At 44.1% G+C, this 15,000-nt stretch overlaps 2 protein-coding genes across 5 annotated transcripts in view; one reads left to right on the top strand and one right to left on the bottom strand.

Moving 5' to 3' along the window:
- LOC308285974 (histone H1-like) overlaps positions 1 to 15,000 on the bottom strand; it is a gene marked incomplete at both ends in the record, with an annotated part of 402,459 nt that overhangs the window by 71,361 nt on the left and 316,098 nt on the right. The gene's annotated exons all lie outside the window — the stretch shown is intronic.
- Positions 1 to 15,000, top strand: part of LOC308286062 (ephrin type-A receptor 4-like) — a gene marked incomplete at both ends in the record, with an annotated part of 87,272 nt that overhangs the window by 5,342 nt on the left and 66,930 nt on the right. The window contains 3 exons of the mRNA XM_080727023.1: positions 1,679 to 1,876; positions 3,753 to 3,863; positions 8,081 to 8,435. Of these exons, the coding sequence (XP_080583149.1) occupies positions 1,679 to 1,876; positions 3,753 to 3,863; positions 8,081 to 8,435 (664 nt within the window). The remainder of the gene's footprint in view (positions 1 to 1,678; positions 1,877 to 3,752; positions 3,864 to 8,080; positions 8,436 to 15,000) is intronic.

Below are 15,000 nucleotides of genomic sequence, written 5' to 3' on the forward strand. Positions count from 1 at the left end.
AAGGGTTGAATTGGGGGTATAAGTCCCTGTGACATAATAGTGTCATGTCCAGGGGGTGTACTTGGACATCAAGCTGCCTCACGCTACTGAAACAGGAGATAGGCTCCTCCTGTCCTATGGGCCTCATGGCTCTGCAAGGCTTTACTACTTTACCCATTTCAGAAACATGCCTACCACTGACATCATCATTGATTCTAAGCTAGTAGAATAAAAATGTCCCCACTTTTTATCCCTGGAAATGACCAAACCTGCTGCTTACCGATTTTCAGATTCAGAACTGCAGCCCTCCTCCGAGAGTGAGTTGACAGAAATGGTGTCATCTTAAATCACATAAACATTTAAAATCTTGAAAACGCATGCGGCTGCTGCGGTGTGTTAACTCTTTCAGTGCCCAGAATCACCACTAGAGGGCGCCCAATGGCCATAGAATCCACCATATACATACGCTGTATATGCACAAGCCGTGCGCAGCCATGACGCGCCTGAACACTTTCCTTTGTGCATGAACAGGAACAGGATGAAGTTAGCTATTGGCTACCAAGCATTTTAGAAGCCCTATTTTCGGTGATTTAGCCTTGATTAAACCTTGCACACCTCATAGATATGAAAATGAGCTCTAAAGATCCTGGATTGCATTGGAGTGGATGGGAAATATCGGCGGCGCGACGCTCTCGCGGGCCGTGTAAACAGATGACGGCCGGCGGCCCGGCTCGAAAATTTAGCCCGGTGCTTCGGTAAGGCCTCTGGAAAAAAAAGCCGAACTAGTTCGGGATCGGCACCCCGAACGTTAATAAGGTCCAAATAAAGCCAAACTAGTTCGGGATCGGCACAATAAGAGTTAAGTGGTCAGATGATGGGTGGGCAGCGAACACTAAAACACAGATTTTCAAGTGGGCCCAGATCCAGCGCAGGTTGGGATGGGCTGAGGCTGAGCTAGAGCAGGCATGAAGGGCAGGCATTGGGATAGATGGAATGTAGATGTTTGTCCCGCTGTGCCTGATGAGATGCCCTCTGGCATCTGCACAGCCTCCGGGTTCTGCAGACATTTGTACTGACGAGAATAAAATAAATGATGGCTCTATCTCCTGCATGATAGTGTTTTCTTAACCCATTAACGGGATAGTTCACCCCCAACATGACTTTGCTTCTATTGATTACTCACATACTTGAATTCTTGGATATTCTCCATGAGGTGAGTAATCGATACGAAAAAAAAAAAAACTAAAAAACTCGGTGCAGCCTGACTGTCAGCGTGTCGCGGGTTCGACTCCCCATCTCCCCCATTTCCTGTCAGCCTACTGTCCATAAAGGCATAAAAGCCGAAAAAAATAAAATGTATGTTGCTGCTTAGCAGAAACTGAAATGTAAAGCAATATATATTTTAAAGACATTTTAAAATACAGTTTTCTTTACGGAAATTATGAAATTCGTGGCTTTCAGGGGGCGTGGTTACAGACTCTCCGCAGAATTCCAAGATCGTGGTAATAGTTGTCTGATTCGGCCTCTCAAGGTCCTACTTCTCCCTTTCACCGTGTGTGTGTGTGTGTGTGTGTATGTGTGTGTGTGTGTGTGTGTGTGTGTGTGTGTGTGTGTGTGTGTGTGTGTGTGTGTGTGTGTGTGTGTGCGTGTGCACGTGTTGCACGTGTTTTTGTGCGCGCGTGCACGTTGGTGTTCCCAGTGGGAGGAGGTGAGCATTATGGATGAGAAGAATATCCCCATCAGGACGTACCAGGTGTGCAACGTCCTGGAGCCCAGCCAGAACAACTGGCTGAGGACGGACTGGATCCCGCGCTCCGGAGCGCAGCGCGTCTACGTGGAAGTCAAGTTCACCCTGAGAGACTGTAACAGCCTGCCCGGGGTCACCGGCACCTGCAAGGTAGGTACCCCCCCACAACCTTATGTGCTAGGACAGCTATATTAGTCCATGGGCCATACGAGATGTCGCTCTCCAAAAGATGGCAAAGGTTACTATGCATTTTTGAAAAGCTCTATATCTGTAGATTATATTTTGTTATGATAACCCAGCTAAATTGGTGTTATCAGCCACTAGAGTTGGTGTCCCATTAACTTTACTATACAGGAAAAAAATGCAAAAATGTTATCTGCTTTAAGTAGCATATGAGGGGTCAAACTAGGGTTTTTTCATGATTCTGAATCCATTGCAAGCATCTGTTTTGTACGAAAAACATTCCTTGGGCTAAAAACGGACTATGGTTTAGTGCTGATTTCACAGTTTTGTGGGGGACGTTTTAGCCCATGGAATGTTTTTCAAATGCTTGCAATTGATTCAGAATCCCTAGTTTGACCCCTTATACAGTATGCTACTTAAAGCAGATTCATTTTTAGCATTTTTTTCCTGTAGTATAGTAAAGTTAATGGAACACCAAATCTAGTGGCTGATAACACCAATTTAGCTGTGTCTCAGAAAGGGTTATCATACCAAAATATAATCTACAGATATAGAGCTTTTCCAAAATGCAAATGCAAGTAACCTTTGCCATCTTTCGGAGAGCGACATCTCATATGGCCCATGGACTATATACCGGTAGCCTCACTGTCGGGCAGAAACCTCCTATCTCCCAAGTTTCAGATGTGTACGTTTCTTTCGCTCAAAGTAAAGCCCTGCCTCATCATACAAGACTGTGGCACAAAACTGCGAGGCGTTGTGTGCTTGTAGATCAGCTATTTTTACTAGTTTAAATAGTTTTTCAAAAGATAAATACAAAACGAACGGTTTTGGACATACAAGGTTTCCCCCCGACAACGACGACATATATTGTTGTTGGGCAGAGACCATGTATCTCCATATTTCAACTTTTTTGTGTAAATCTATTTGAAAATGTATGCCCTATACTTTGTTGTACAAAAAGGTGAGAAAATATCCAGCCTTCCCGCAATGCTTTAAAACATTTTCAACATGAAAGTGCAATAGCACAAGAGCTTGTCACTAAATAATAGCTACATTGGATCACAGTGTATTTCTTTTCCCTCCATTTCATCGAAGGTAACATTCACAGTTTCCACCCAAACAGCAACAATATTCTATTTCCATGAGCAGTGACTTTGGCTCAGTAGCTCAGTGGTTCAACACTGTCGGCTCACAGTGACAGGGTTGTGGGTTCAATGTTGTCGCTTTGTTTTGTTCCCATCTGGGTTTCCTCCCAGACTAAAAAGACATGCACGTTTTAGGGACAAACTCCTGCCTGCCAGTGTCCTTGACTCACAGGTGCTAGCATCAGAGCTGGAGTTATTATCCCCCAGCACGGCTGAACATGGCTACTAATAGCCAAGCCCCCAGAACTGCTTGTAAATACTACTGGCCAAAGCTGGAACTGCAGGCGGGGTGAAACACATGCACGAGCATGTGTTGCATAAAGTACTCATTAAGCAGAATGTTCCATTTCACAATCGCTCAATGCATCAATTCTCTCACAAGGCATTGTGAGCTTGTAGATCGGCAATTTTCAAATGGCCGAAATGTATATAAGTAAGTAACTAGTAACTAAAGTTTTGAAATAATTGCAAAGGAAAAGTACAATATTTGCCTCTGAGATATAGTGGAGTAGATTAAGTAAAAAATACTAAAAATCTTACTTTATACCACTGGAAAAAATGCAGAGAACCAATTCCCAAACAGGAATAATACTTTGTTGTATGATATATGCCGTTGATTCTTTATTCTCTCTGTCTCTGTCTCTGTCTCTGTCTCTGTCTCTGTCTCTGTCTCTGTCTGTGCATTGTGAACCTTCCAGGAGACCTTCAACCTCTACTACCACGAGTCCAACGACGACAGAGAGAGCTTCATCAAGGAGAGCAGCTTCACCAAGGTGGACACCGTGGCTGCTGACGAGAGCTTCACACAGGTAGAGAACTGTTGACGCAGGCCAGGCCTTTTCTTCACTCAGGTAGAGGACATCATCAGGCCTTAGCTTCTTCCTGCTCCTGCTCTGTAGGCCTGAAAAATGTGCGATTTTAGCCCTTCGTAGCTCACGCGTGGTCGTAGAGACCTAGCCCTGACCGTCATGTTCCCGGGTTTACTTGGGTTCGGGCAGAGTGACTTATTTAGCCCCCTACAACTACACCAACATTCAGATTTCACAAACAAAGTGCTTAACACATGGGACGCCATGATAGGGTTAATGGAACTCACCGGGGCGTGTGTGCGCGCGATGTGCGTGCAGGACTCGGCCTGTGTGACGGGCGCACGTAGGATCGCTAATGTTCTATTGGCGATAAACAACAGCCAATGTGTCAATAAAGTCTCACACCTGTCTAAATACGGTACGGCTTTCTATAATTACCGTATCCTCTGTGTTCTTTAACACATCTACTGCCTCTTAATCTGAAGGTTGCTTGGTGCCTCGGTGCCACGTGGTTTCCTCCATAGGCCGCCGCTATTATTTTGAAGGGCTGGAAGGGGGTTGTTTTTGTTTTTTTGGATTATCACTTGACGGCAACGATTACGTCATCTAGTCACATGACAGTGTGGGACAAGAAGAGGGAAGATGGCTGCGCCCTGCCTTGTGCCTTGTTTACATTTAGATCTGCTGCAAAATGTCTCAAAATGGCTATTTTGTTTAAATGAAGTTTCTTTATGGGCCTCTCCATTGACTTAACATTGAGGAGCTTCACTTCGCGTGCACGCCCAACGTGCGTTGTAAACAAATCGCCGACATTACCGATGCGAGCGGGACCGGAGCGACATTAAGTAAGTAATAATATCTTTACTGTATATACAGTAAGATTCACAGTCCTCACCGTCAACGGCGCCATGGTATTAACCCTTTCAATGACGGTGAGGACTGTCAACGGCGGCGAAAAAGTTAATAAGAAGCCTTTTTATCCAATCGTTTTCTGTTTTCCCATGTATTTCCGGACCCATTTTTGCTTGGCCACGCCCACATCTCAGTGTCCATAGATGGGGGTTGATGCGCATGGGGAACACCAGGGAATAATGTCTGGCATGTTTTTCTAACACCCAGGATTCGAACCCGGGTCTCCCGCGTGGAAACATCTTAACCACTAAGCCAAAAGCAATTCCATATGGCTCTGGGGAGTTATTCCACTTTTATGGCTTCAGGCTGAGGTTGTGAGTCACTCTGCTACGTTATTATATTGTCAAAAAATAGTCAGAAATATTCATCATCAGCAGCATTTCTTTGAAATGGCAGATCTACAGGCTTTGAGCTTGCAAGCTCAGCTGTTTTCGTTATCTGTCATACAATGAGTGTATAGTGTGTGGGGGGTCTCAGCTTGTATTGATACACCTTTATTAGAAGGATGAGACTCTTGAGATGCTTTTCAGTGATTCGCTGAAAACACGCTCTCCCGCAAACCGTAAGCGATCCAGGACTACAAATCCCAGAAGACATGGGCTCATGTTTTATGGTCTAAACAAGCTTTTTTTTCCTCTACGGACCCTAACTAAAGAACGTTGGACACTGCTCCTACATATTTTGGCCTAAAATCACACAAAGCGGTACACAGTATCTCTAATGTCATCAATATGGATCTGTCCCCTATCCCATATTCCCTCCTGATTGGCTACGATTGCCTTCTAAAATGTGTGTATGCAACCTGACGGTCACTTATATCCCGATTAGGGAGTCTTACTGTACTGGTTTAAATCCTGGCCACATGGTGCGTTCCTGTTGGGTGGGTTGGCCAATGATTCATTGGTCGGAGGTTCAAATCCTGGCTACTCTTGTCTACATGTCGAAGTGTCCTTGGGCAAGGCACTGAACCCTGAGTTGCTCCCGGTGAGCTGGTTGGTGCCTTGCATGGTTTCCACTGCCACCGGTGTATGAATGTGCATGTGAATGTAATGCATATTGTGAAGTGCTTTGGATAAAAGCGCTATATAAATGCACCATTTACCATTTTGCCGGCAAAAATACGGTAAAAAACACTGGGAAAATCTGGCAGTCACGGATGAATTAATTAATTAATACCTGGTGGTGATTGTGTTAACACAAATATATATATACAACCAGTAAGACTTCCTAATCGGAAGATAAGTGACCGTCAGGTCGCATGCAACCTCATGGTGGCGCAAGAAGAGGGGCATGTGAGAAATCAGGGGCGAGGTTGTGGTTTTCCAGCCAAGGAGTGTGAGTAGGGCCAAAAGTGTGACATGACGTGACGGACAGACGCAGGGACTGACGGAGGGTCAGACAGACAGCCGGTGGAGGTTTTGATAATAACTGCGACCTGACGGTCGCAATAAACAGAACAATACAACATAAATGTTTTGTATCACATGTAACAAGGGGTTGGTCCAAGGGCAAAATCTTTGCAAACAACTTATAGGGAACTTAGTCATCCGCTTGTGACTCAGTGCTCTGTCCTTATGCAACCCCACTATGGCACAAGCAAGAAGGCAGGCAGTGAGCAACCACTCCCTTTGCCACTCATGCAAATACTGCGGCAGGCAACGTTTTTTTGTTTTAGCGCAAAAAAAAAAGAAAAAAAAACCTGGGTGTTCTTTTTAAACACTGGGTAGTGAGTAAATGTAACCTAATGGACCCTCAAAGGGACCATTTGGTTGCGTTTTGCGCACTAGCCAGAGTTTCCAATGAACACTGAGGCTTTTCACTGTGTTGGGGTTGGGTTTTAATGGAAATCACATGGGTGAAATAAATAAAAACAGACCAGGGGAGAGAGCCAGTGAACTGAATGAATTTGAACTAAATCCGTTTTCACTCGGCTGCAGCTCCCATAAATCAGTGTCATCTTTGAAAAGTAGTTCTTAAAGCAGCCATTTCTAGACTGCTCCTTTTTATGGTTGTATCGGTTTTCTTAGTTTTTATATTCCCCTTTCTCACAATTTACGGCTCCTGGCTTATGGTGTCACTGTATCAGAGTGGGATTTTATTGTGTCGTACAGTTGGTGTTTGAGTTTCTCATTTTACAACAGTGTTTGTTAACAGTAGTTTTGAAAAGTGACACATAAGTTAGTATTTATGCTGTTAGGGACAACTGAGATAATTTACATTTTAGCCCATATCTGGACAACACGATATGAGATGAACAGCCGCTGAAAAAGCAGCTGTTAGGGTCTGAAAAGTCATGACATCACGAGTGGAGGAAGTTGGGAGGGAAAAAAAGAAAAGTACTCATTATGCAGAATGTCCCATTTCACAAGGTGTTTCAAAGGTTTTCAAAATAGCAGATCTGCAAGCTCACAACATGTCACATCATCGCAACACACTGTGGGCTTGTGGAACTTCTGTATAAAATAGTGCCAAAGTAACTTTTATAGATAGATACCTTTATTATCCCAAGGGGGAAATTCAGTAACTAGTACTTTACACTAAAGTAAAGGATTGAAACATTGACATATTCAAGTAACTTTGCCCATTTTCAACCTTATCTTCGTGGAATTGGTTGTCACTAATTCTCATTATAAGATGGCTACATTCATGTCTAGTTTCTCTACGTCTCACATGGTGGCTGTAAAACCTGCCTACCAGTGACCTCATCAGTTGGCCTAACTTTACGGAAGAGTTTCTGTATCGCCAATACAACACTGGTAGGCAGGTGTCCGAACTGACCACAGCCTACCAATGAGATGCAGAGTGAGTAGAGTTATCCATGAGTTGAATACCAAGGACTTCTGACGTAAAAAAAGACCGTAAAATGACTTATTTGGGATGCTCCTTTTAGGCAGGGTGTTTAACTGTACTTGTACTGTACTACATTCATTTAATGTATTGACTGTACTTTTACTCCACTTTTGTCTAATAAAAATACGGTGTAAAATGTGGGTGAAATTCCTTTCAAGCGGCATCCATATTTACACATAGCAGCATATCCATTGAGTACAGTATGAGGTTAGCATGAGGTGCAATATAGCAGGAGATATACTATCTGTGTTTTAGCTGGAGACCCAAAAGAGACAAAGTATGTCTTTCCCGGGGCACAAAATAGTGAAAATAGCCGATCTCCAAGCTCAAGACAGCAATTTTTGTCACTTTCCACCGCTGACTTGCCTGTGTGTGTGTGTGTGTGTGTGTGTGTGTGTGTGTGTGTGTGTGTGTGTGTGTGTGCATCCATGACGTCGCCGGCCCCCTGCCCGCAGGTGGACGTGGGCGACCGCATCATGAAGCTCAACACGGAGGTGCGGGACGTCAAGGTCGCGACCCGGAAGGGCTTCTACCTGGCCTTCCAGGACGTGGGCGCGTGCATCGCCCTGGTGTCCGTGCGCGTCTTCTACAAGACCTGCCCGCTCACCGTGCGCAACCTGGCCACGTTCCCCGACACCGTGACGGGCGCAGACACCTCCTCGCTGGTGGAGGTGCGGGGCTCCTGCGTCAACCGGTCGGAGGAGAGGGAGGAGCCCAAGATGTACTGTGGCGCCGACGGAGAGTGGCTGGTGCCCATCGGAGGCTGTCTCTGCAGCCCCGGGTACGAGGACCAGGGCGGACTCTGTCAAGGTAAGATCATGCCATGTGGAAAGAAATTCCACTTTGTTCGGATCAGCTTTTCCAAGTCTGCTTGTTATATTAAGCCAGTGGTTCTCAACCTTTTCAGGCCGCAACCCCCAAAATGATCATATTGTAACTGGGGACACCCCCGGGTCGCGACCTTAGAGGTATTAAAAGTCCTTAAATTGATACTATAGAAATGTGCAGATACCCTCTATCAAGTGCTACCAAGTACTTTATGTTGGTTTGTTTACTGTTGAGTGAGAAAACAGTGTTGCACATTAAGCAAATCATCTGGGGACCCCCCAAAATCATTTGGGGAACACCCTGGGGGTCTCGACCCACAGGTTTAGAACCACTGTATTAAGCGACTTTGGTGCATGTTTGTTGTGCCAAAATGTTGGTAGTTGCAGCCTGCAGGTCGTGGTTTTATGGGCTTTGGACTCGTGGTAGTAGAGGTTGAAGTTCTCCTGGAAGGTTCACAATGCACGCACGCACGCACGCACGCGCACGCACGCGCACACACACACACACACACACACACACACACACACACACACACACACACACACACACACACACACACACACACACACACACACACACACACACACACACATAACAGAGTGCAGTCTAGTTTCTGAAGTACGTTTGCTTTTTTTAAGCATGCTTCAGTTTGAGTGGGCTTTTTATGCCTCTATTGATATGTATACAGTAGGTTGACAGGAAATGGGGAGAGAGATGGGGGGTTGGCACGCAGCAAAGATCGTGGGGATCGGGACTCGAACCCACGGCCTAGGTGCCTGTTTTTGAAACAACTCTTGCATGGGGGTCCCTAGCTGGCAGAAAGAAGTAGAGTCTGCACACTGGTTACGCTCCAAAAAAGTTTATTACTCGTCAACGTTTCGATCAATGGATCTTCATCCCTAGCTGGCACACATTGTTTTCAGTTGGGGGTCATTTTTGAGAAACTCAGCTCTAAAGCAACAGTTTGAGTCGCTTGTTGGACTTGTTTGAGGTCGTGGTGAGGTTGTGGCGAGGTTGAGCGTCCGGATTGAGACACATTTTTAGAAATCAGAAATCAGAATCGCATTTTTAATTTCAGACAATTTCAGACAAAACTGTTTCCATGTGTTTCTATAGCTGTTCAGACTTAAAAGAAATCCGGATGTGGATAGGGGTCTTGAACGTTTTCAGGCCAAGGGACCCCTTAGTCGAGAGAGAGATGAAGCAGGGACCCCCCACAACTCGTAGATACCATATAGTTTATCGTTTGACATCACAATCATCAGTGTATTTTGGATTCATGTAAAAAAAATTAAAAAAAATGATATTTAACCTGAACCGTCAACACTTAATAAACTTGGCTTTTCACTCTGTACTTGGTCTGCTCTTTTTCCCCTCTACAGCAAACCTCTTTGCAGAAAATAGCCGATCTACAAGCTCACAACGCCTCGCAGCGTGAGGCGTTGTGAGCTTGTAGATCTGCTGTTTTTGGCTAAAGTTATCAGAATATGGAATAATTCGATAATTCAAGTGATTAATATAAAAAAGTAGGAAAAAAAGCTTCTATCACACAAAGATTTGGAGTACCCCCTGTAGTAACTCTGAGGACCCCTAGGGGTCCCGGACCCCCTGTTGAAGACCCTTGGCCAGGGACGTGCTGGGCCCCTGATTCAGCCCGGGAAAAAGAGTTGTAGAAGCCCTCATTGCGCGCTACAGATAGATCTCTCTCATGACAAGTGACAAGCCAGTGGGCCAATTACATGAGTTAGGCCTATATTTCATTGTCCAAAATTGTTTGTTTTGTATTTATCATTGAAAAAATTATTTAAACTAGTGAAAACAGCCGATCTTCACTACTTTTGTACCTTGTATCTGGGAAAACCAGCTTTGCGAAAAAATGTACACATTTGAAACTTGGAGATACGAGGTTTCTGGCCGACAGTGACAATTTACTTTGTTGGCCGGTCAGCCCCCAAAATGGAACGAAGGCCGACATTTTATTTTTATTTTTTTCCTAGTGGCCGGCCTGGACCGGACAGGAATGAACCGGCCGTTCGGGAGTTGTCCCGCTTTTCCCAATGGCCAGCACGTCCCTGCCCTTGGCCAAAAAGAATGTGAACTATGTTCTGCCATGCAGTGTGAACACACAGCGCAGCCTGAGCTAACGAGCCGAGCGTCAGGGTGGGGCTCATTAAATGTAACATGACTTCCCCCCCCTAACTTAATGTGATTACGCTGCTCATTGTTACGTGCTCCATCTGATACTGTCACACATACCGCAACTCTTTAACACGTGGGAAAGAAACAGACAAAGACAAGGGGCATTTATTTCAGATCACTGTTGCCACAGCAAAGCTGTTGTCCACGGAAGATATTTCTTTGTCTGTTAGTTTTTTTTTTGTGGTCGCACAACAATGCCATTTCCCAAGCACCTGAACGTGTTTTCTGAAAGACATGAATGCTCTTCTTTAGCGTCGCACAGATTGAACCTCCCAACCTCAATGTATCCGGTTGCCATAGCAACGTTTAACTCCTCTGCGTAGGAGAGTGCTAAATCAGTGATTCTCAGTCTTTTTCATTGAAAGGATCCCCCTGTTTGATAATGCATTAGACCAACTGTTTAGCTCGTGACCCAAAAGAGAGATTAGACGTTTGCCCGTGACCCAAACTAGTGAAAATAGCAACTCTACAAGCTCACGAGTCACAATGTGTCCGATTCGCGCCACATTGTGAGCTTGTAGATTGTCTATTTTCACTACTTCTTAAGCATTTGTTTTCTAATTTATGAAATTTCTTAGATTTTTATTTTATTTATAATTTTTTTAATATATTTTTTAATAAAAACTCTGTCTGCGACCCACAAATGGGTCCCTCCCCAGTGTTTGGGAACCAATATCTTAGACCACAAAACCACATTTGATATGATTTTGTTTTATCGCTGCCTGGGAGCCAAATCCATAACCATAAAATCGTCAGTATTAAGTGGAACCAAATGGACCCCGTCCCGACTCCCTACAGGTCCATTTGGCTCCAAAAGCACACTCAAGACAGGACGTCACGCCAGGTCCCGCTTGAATCGATAGGAGAACTCCTGGGCCAGAAACCTCATTGAATTCCTGACTCTCACATAACAATTTTCCCAGCATCTCAGATTACATCACAGGTTGAATCCCAGATTCTTTCGTCCAACCCTCGGCCGCCCCTGTCCCTTTGTGACGATTCTTTCGGATGAATCGGTTAGCTTTGGTGTCAACCTCAGCTTGCTTGGAACCTAATTGATAAGAGGCGATTAATGGTCCAGGTCGCCAACGACTGATTTCAGCCTTTTGGGTTCCATATAGGGCTGTCACAATTATTACATAATCGTCTAATCGCAAATTATTTGACATGATTGCAATTATTTTGTGATAATTGTCATAATTGTCTACATGTTGAAAGATGTTTATATATGTTCAAACTTTAAAAAAAATAGTGGAAATAGCAGATCTACAAGCTCACAACACGTCGCATCGTGACACGTTGTGAGCTTGTAAATCGGCTATTTCCACTATCAATGTTATTTTTAAAGTGTAAAGTTGTGAAATATGTCCTTCATTTCTTTGTATGTTTAGGTTATGTGTCATATCTGCCATGTGCAACTTCAAAGCCTACAAGCCAAACAGAAATGTAATTGTCAACGACAAAAACACAATTAAATCGTTAATCTCAATTATTTGAGTGACAATTAATTGCCATGTAAAATGTCATAATCGTGACAGCCCTAGTTCCATAGAAGCCAGCATGGAAGCATGTCGCCGCGACACATTGAGAGGCTATTTTCTTTTTTTTTTACATTTTAAAAACACAAATTGTGTTTGGGGGGGAGGCGTCCCTGGCACCCACTATTTTCAGAAGGGGGTCCTCCCCCAAATACATAGTAATTTAACACAAACCAATATCCAGATTCAATCTGCATAGAGAGAGAGATTCGTGTTAATGACTAAGGAAGCCAATAGCTGACATAATCAATGACAGACGCAGAGGAGGCCTTTACGAGAGGTTCTTAGTGTAGCCTGGGATCAATATCAATTTCGGGTTGCTTGCGGGTTTAGCTTTACGTCATGTTGTAGTTTGTTGTAGTCATCAGTTGGCCCGGAACCACAAGCTGGAACCAGACTGGTGCCGTGCACCTCCAAAGTGATTCCCCTAGCTTAACCCATGTAGTCCTAGAATTATTTAATGCTTTAACTATTGAAAAATAGCAGATCTACAAGCTCACAGCGCGGCACCAAGTGCAGCGCTTCGAGCTTGTATATTTGCAATTTCAGAAAAAAACTTGAATCTTCTGGCAAATCTTTGAATATATCTTTTTAAAAGCGAACATTTGTAACTCAAATCTCTGCTTCTGGGTGGTCGCTGGGACAATAACATGTTTTGAGATGAGGGTCCGTAATCTTTGGGGTCCTCCTTGACATGAAAAAGTGTGAGAACCACTGATTTAGATGAAGGATTTAGAAGACATTTATAGAATCGGGTCGAAAACATCCAAAGACTTGCACAAATGTTCATAATTTTTTTTTCTCAAAAATAGCAGATCTACAAGCTCGCAGCGCGGCACTCGCACTATGTGGGGAACAAACACAACCGTACGCCACCAGCGACTGGAACCACAATTGCATTTTTTGTGTTTTTTCTAAAGCGGCTAGTTTTACTCACATGTTTTACTTGAGTAAAAGTATCAATACTGCAATGTAGAAATACTCTGTGAGGGCACCCTCAGACCAAAATACCTATGAGAGTGGAATCCACGTTCCGCCAATGCATTTCAATGAGAGTGAAGCGGTTTCATGCCAGCAGAGGATTTCTGCAAAAAACGCTCCCTTATCATTGAAATGCATTGGCGGAACGTGGATTCCACTCTCATAGGTATTTTGGTGTGAGGACACCCTTACGGTGTCCTCACACCAAAATACCTAGAGTGGAATCCGCCAATGCATTTCAATGAGAATGGAGCGTATTTTGCCAGTAGAGGATTTCTTCAAAATACGCTCCATTCTTATTGAAATGCATTGGCGGATTCCATTCTAGGTATTTTGGTGTGAGGGCACCCTTACAAGTAGAAGTCCGGAATTCAAAATGTACTTGAGTAAAAGTACGAAAGTATTGGCATCAAAATGTACTTAAAGTACCAAAAGTAAAAGTACAAAATGTTTGAAAACAACGTGTCGCGTCACGACGCCTTGTGAGCTTGTAGATCGGCTATTTTCAAATAGCCAAGGTATAAAATAGGGCTAAAGTGGTTTATGTATGTTTTATAATATTATAATTTATATCTGCAAAGTAACTAGTTACTAAAGTTTTCAAATAAATGTAGAGGAGTAAAAGTACAATATTTGGCTTCAAGATGCATGTACAGTAGTGGAGTAGAATTAAAAGTTTGAACATTGGAAATACTCAAGCAAATTACAACTACCTCAACATTGTACTTAAGTACATTACTTAAGTAAATGTGCTTCGTTACTTTACACCACTGCTAGTTTTAGAACGAATACCAGGCTCTCCTCAGAGGTGGAAAGTCTGGTGATGGGAGGTTACATGTAACCGTATAGTGACACATGTTTGCAACGATGTGCTTTTGTGTTTGTGGGAGATGTTGGAGGGGGTTGAACCAGGTCCGATAGACACACTGGAGACACTTTTACAACATCGCGTTACTCCCTTCCATTCAATCACACACGCACGCACGCACACACACACACACACACACACACACACACACACACACACACACACACACACACACACACACACACACACACACACACACACACATACGCACGCGCGTGCGCGCACACACACAAACTCGCGAGAGAGATTGACTGCCCGTGCTCTCCAGGGCTTATTCATGAAGCGCATCGCAGCAGGCTAATTGTATAACAAACAGGCCCATAATTCCCTGAAAGAGAGAAAAGAAGAGGTTGAAAAAGGGGAGACGGACGGACGGACAGACGGACAGAGAGACAGAGGAAGAATCGACGGGTGCCAGTTGGCAGGCGGAGCCGTGTGGAGACATAGGCCAACATAGCAACAATATTCCATTGATTTGTGAGTTATGTGTTTGTCAGCCATGTTGAAGTGGTGGTAGTCACGCCAAAGAATCCCAGTGACAAACATTGAATTATCACCCCACCCATCCCTCCAGCTCCACACGCTCTGTCTGTCTCTGTCTGTCTCTCTGTCTCTCTCCTCTCTTTCTGTCTGTTACTCACTCTCACACTCTTGAAAAAATAGCCGATATACAAGCTCGCAGCGCTGCACTTGCGAGCTTGTAGATCTGCTGTTTTTGAAAAATCATAACAAAAAATAAATATATTTTGAATAGGCCTATATCTTTTTTTAAAAGTGAACATTTGTAACTCAGATATTTGCTTCTGAGTGGTCCCTTAAACAACATATTTTGAGATGGGAGGTCCGTGGCCAAATACATGTAATTTTGGGGGTCCTTGACCCCACACTCTTGAGCGCGATTTGTCCTTCGTCGTATGATGGTCAGTGCTGCGTGCCGAAAACGGCAGATCTGCGAGTTCGT

Source organism: Nannobrachium achirus (assembly GCF_963921795.1).
Source record: "Nannobrachium achirus genome assembly, chromosome: 5".
In the NCBI taxonomy this organism is placed as follows: Eukaryota; Metazoa; Chordata; class Actinopteri; order Myctophiformes; family Myctophidae; genus Nannobrachium; species Nannobrachium achirus.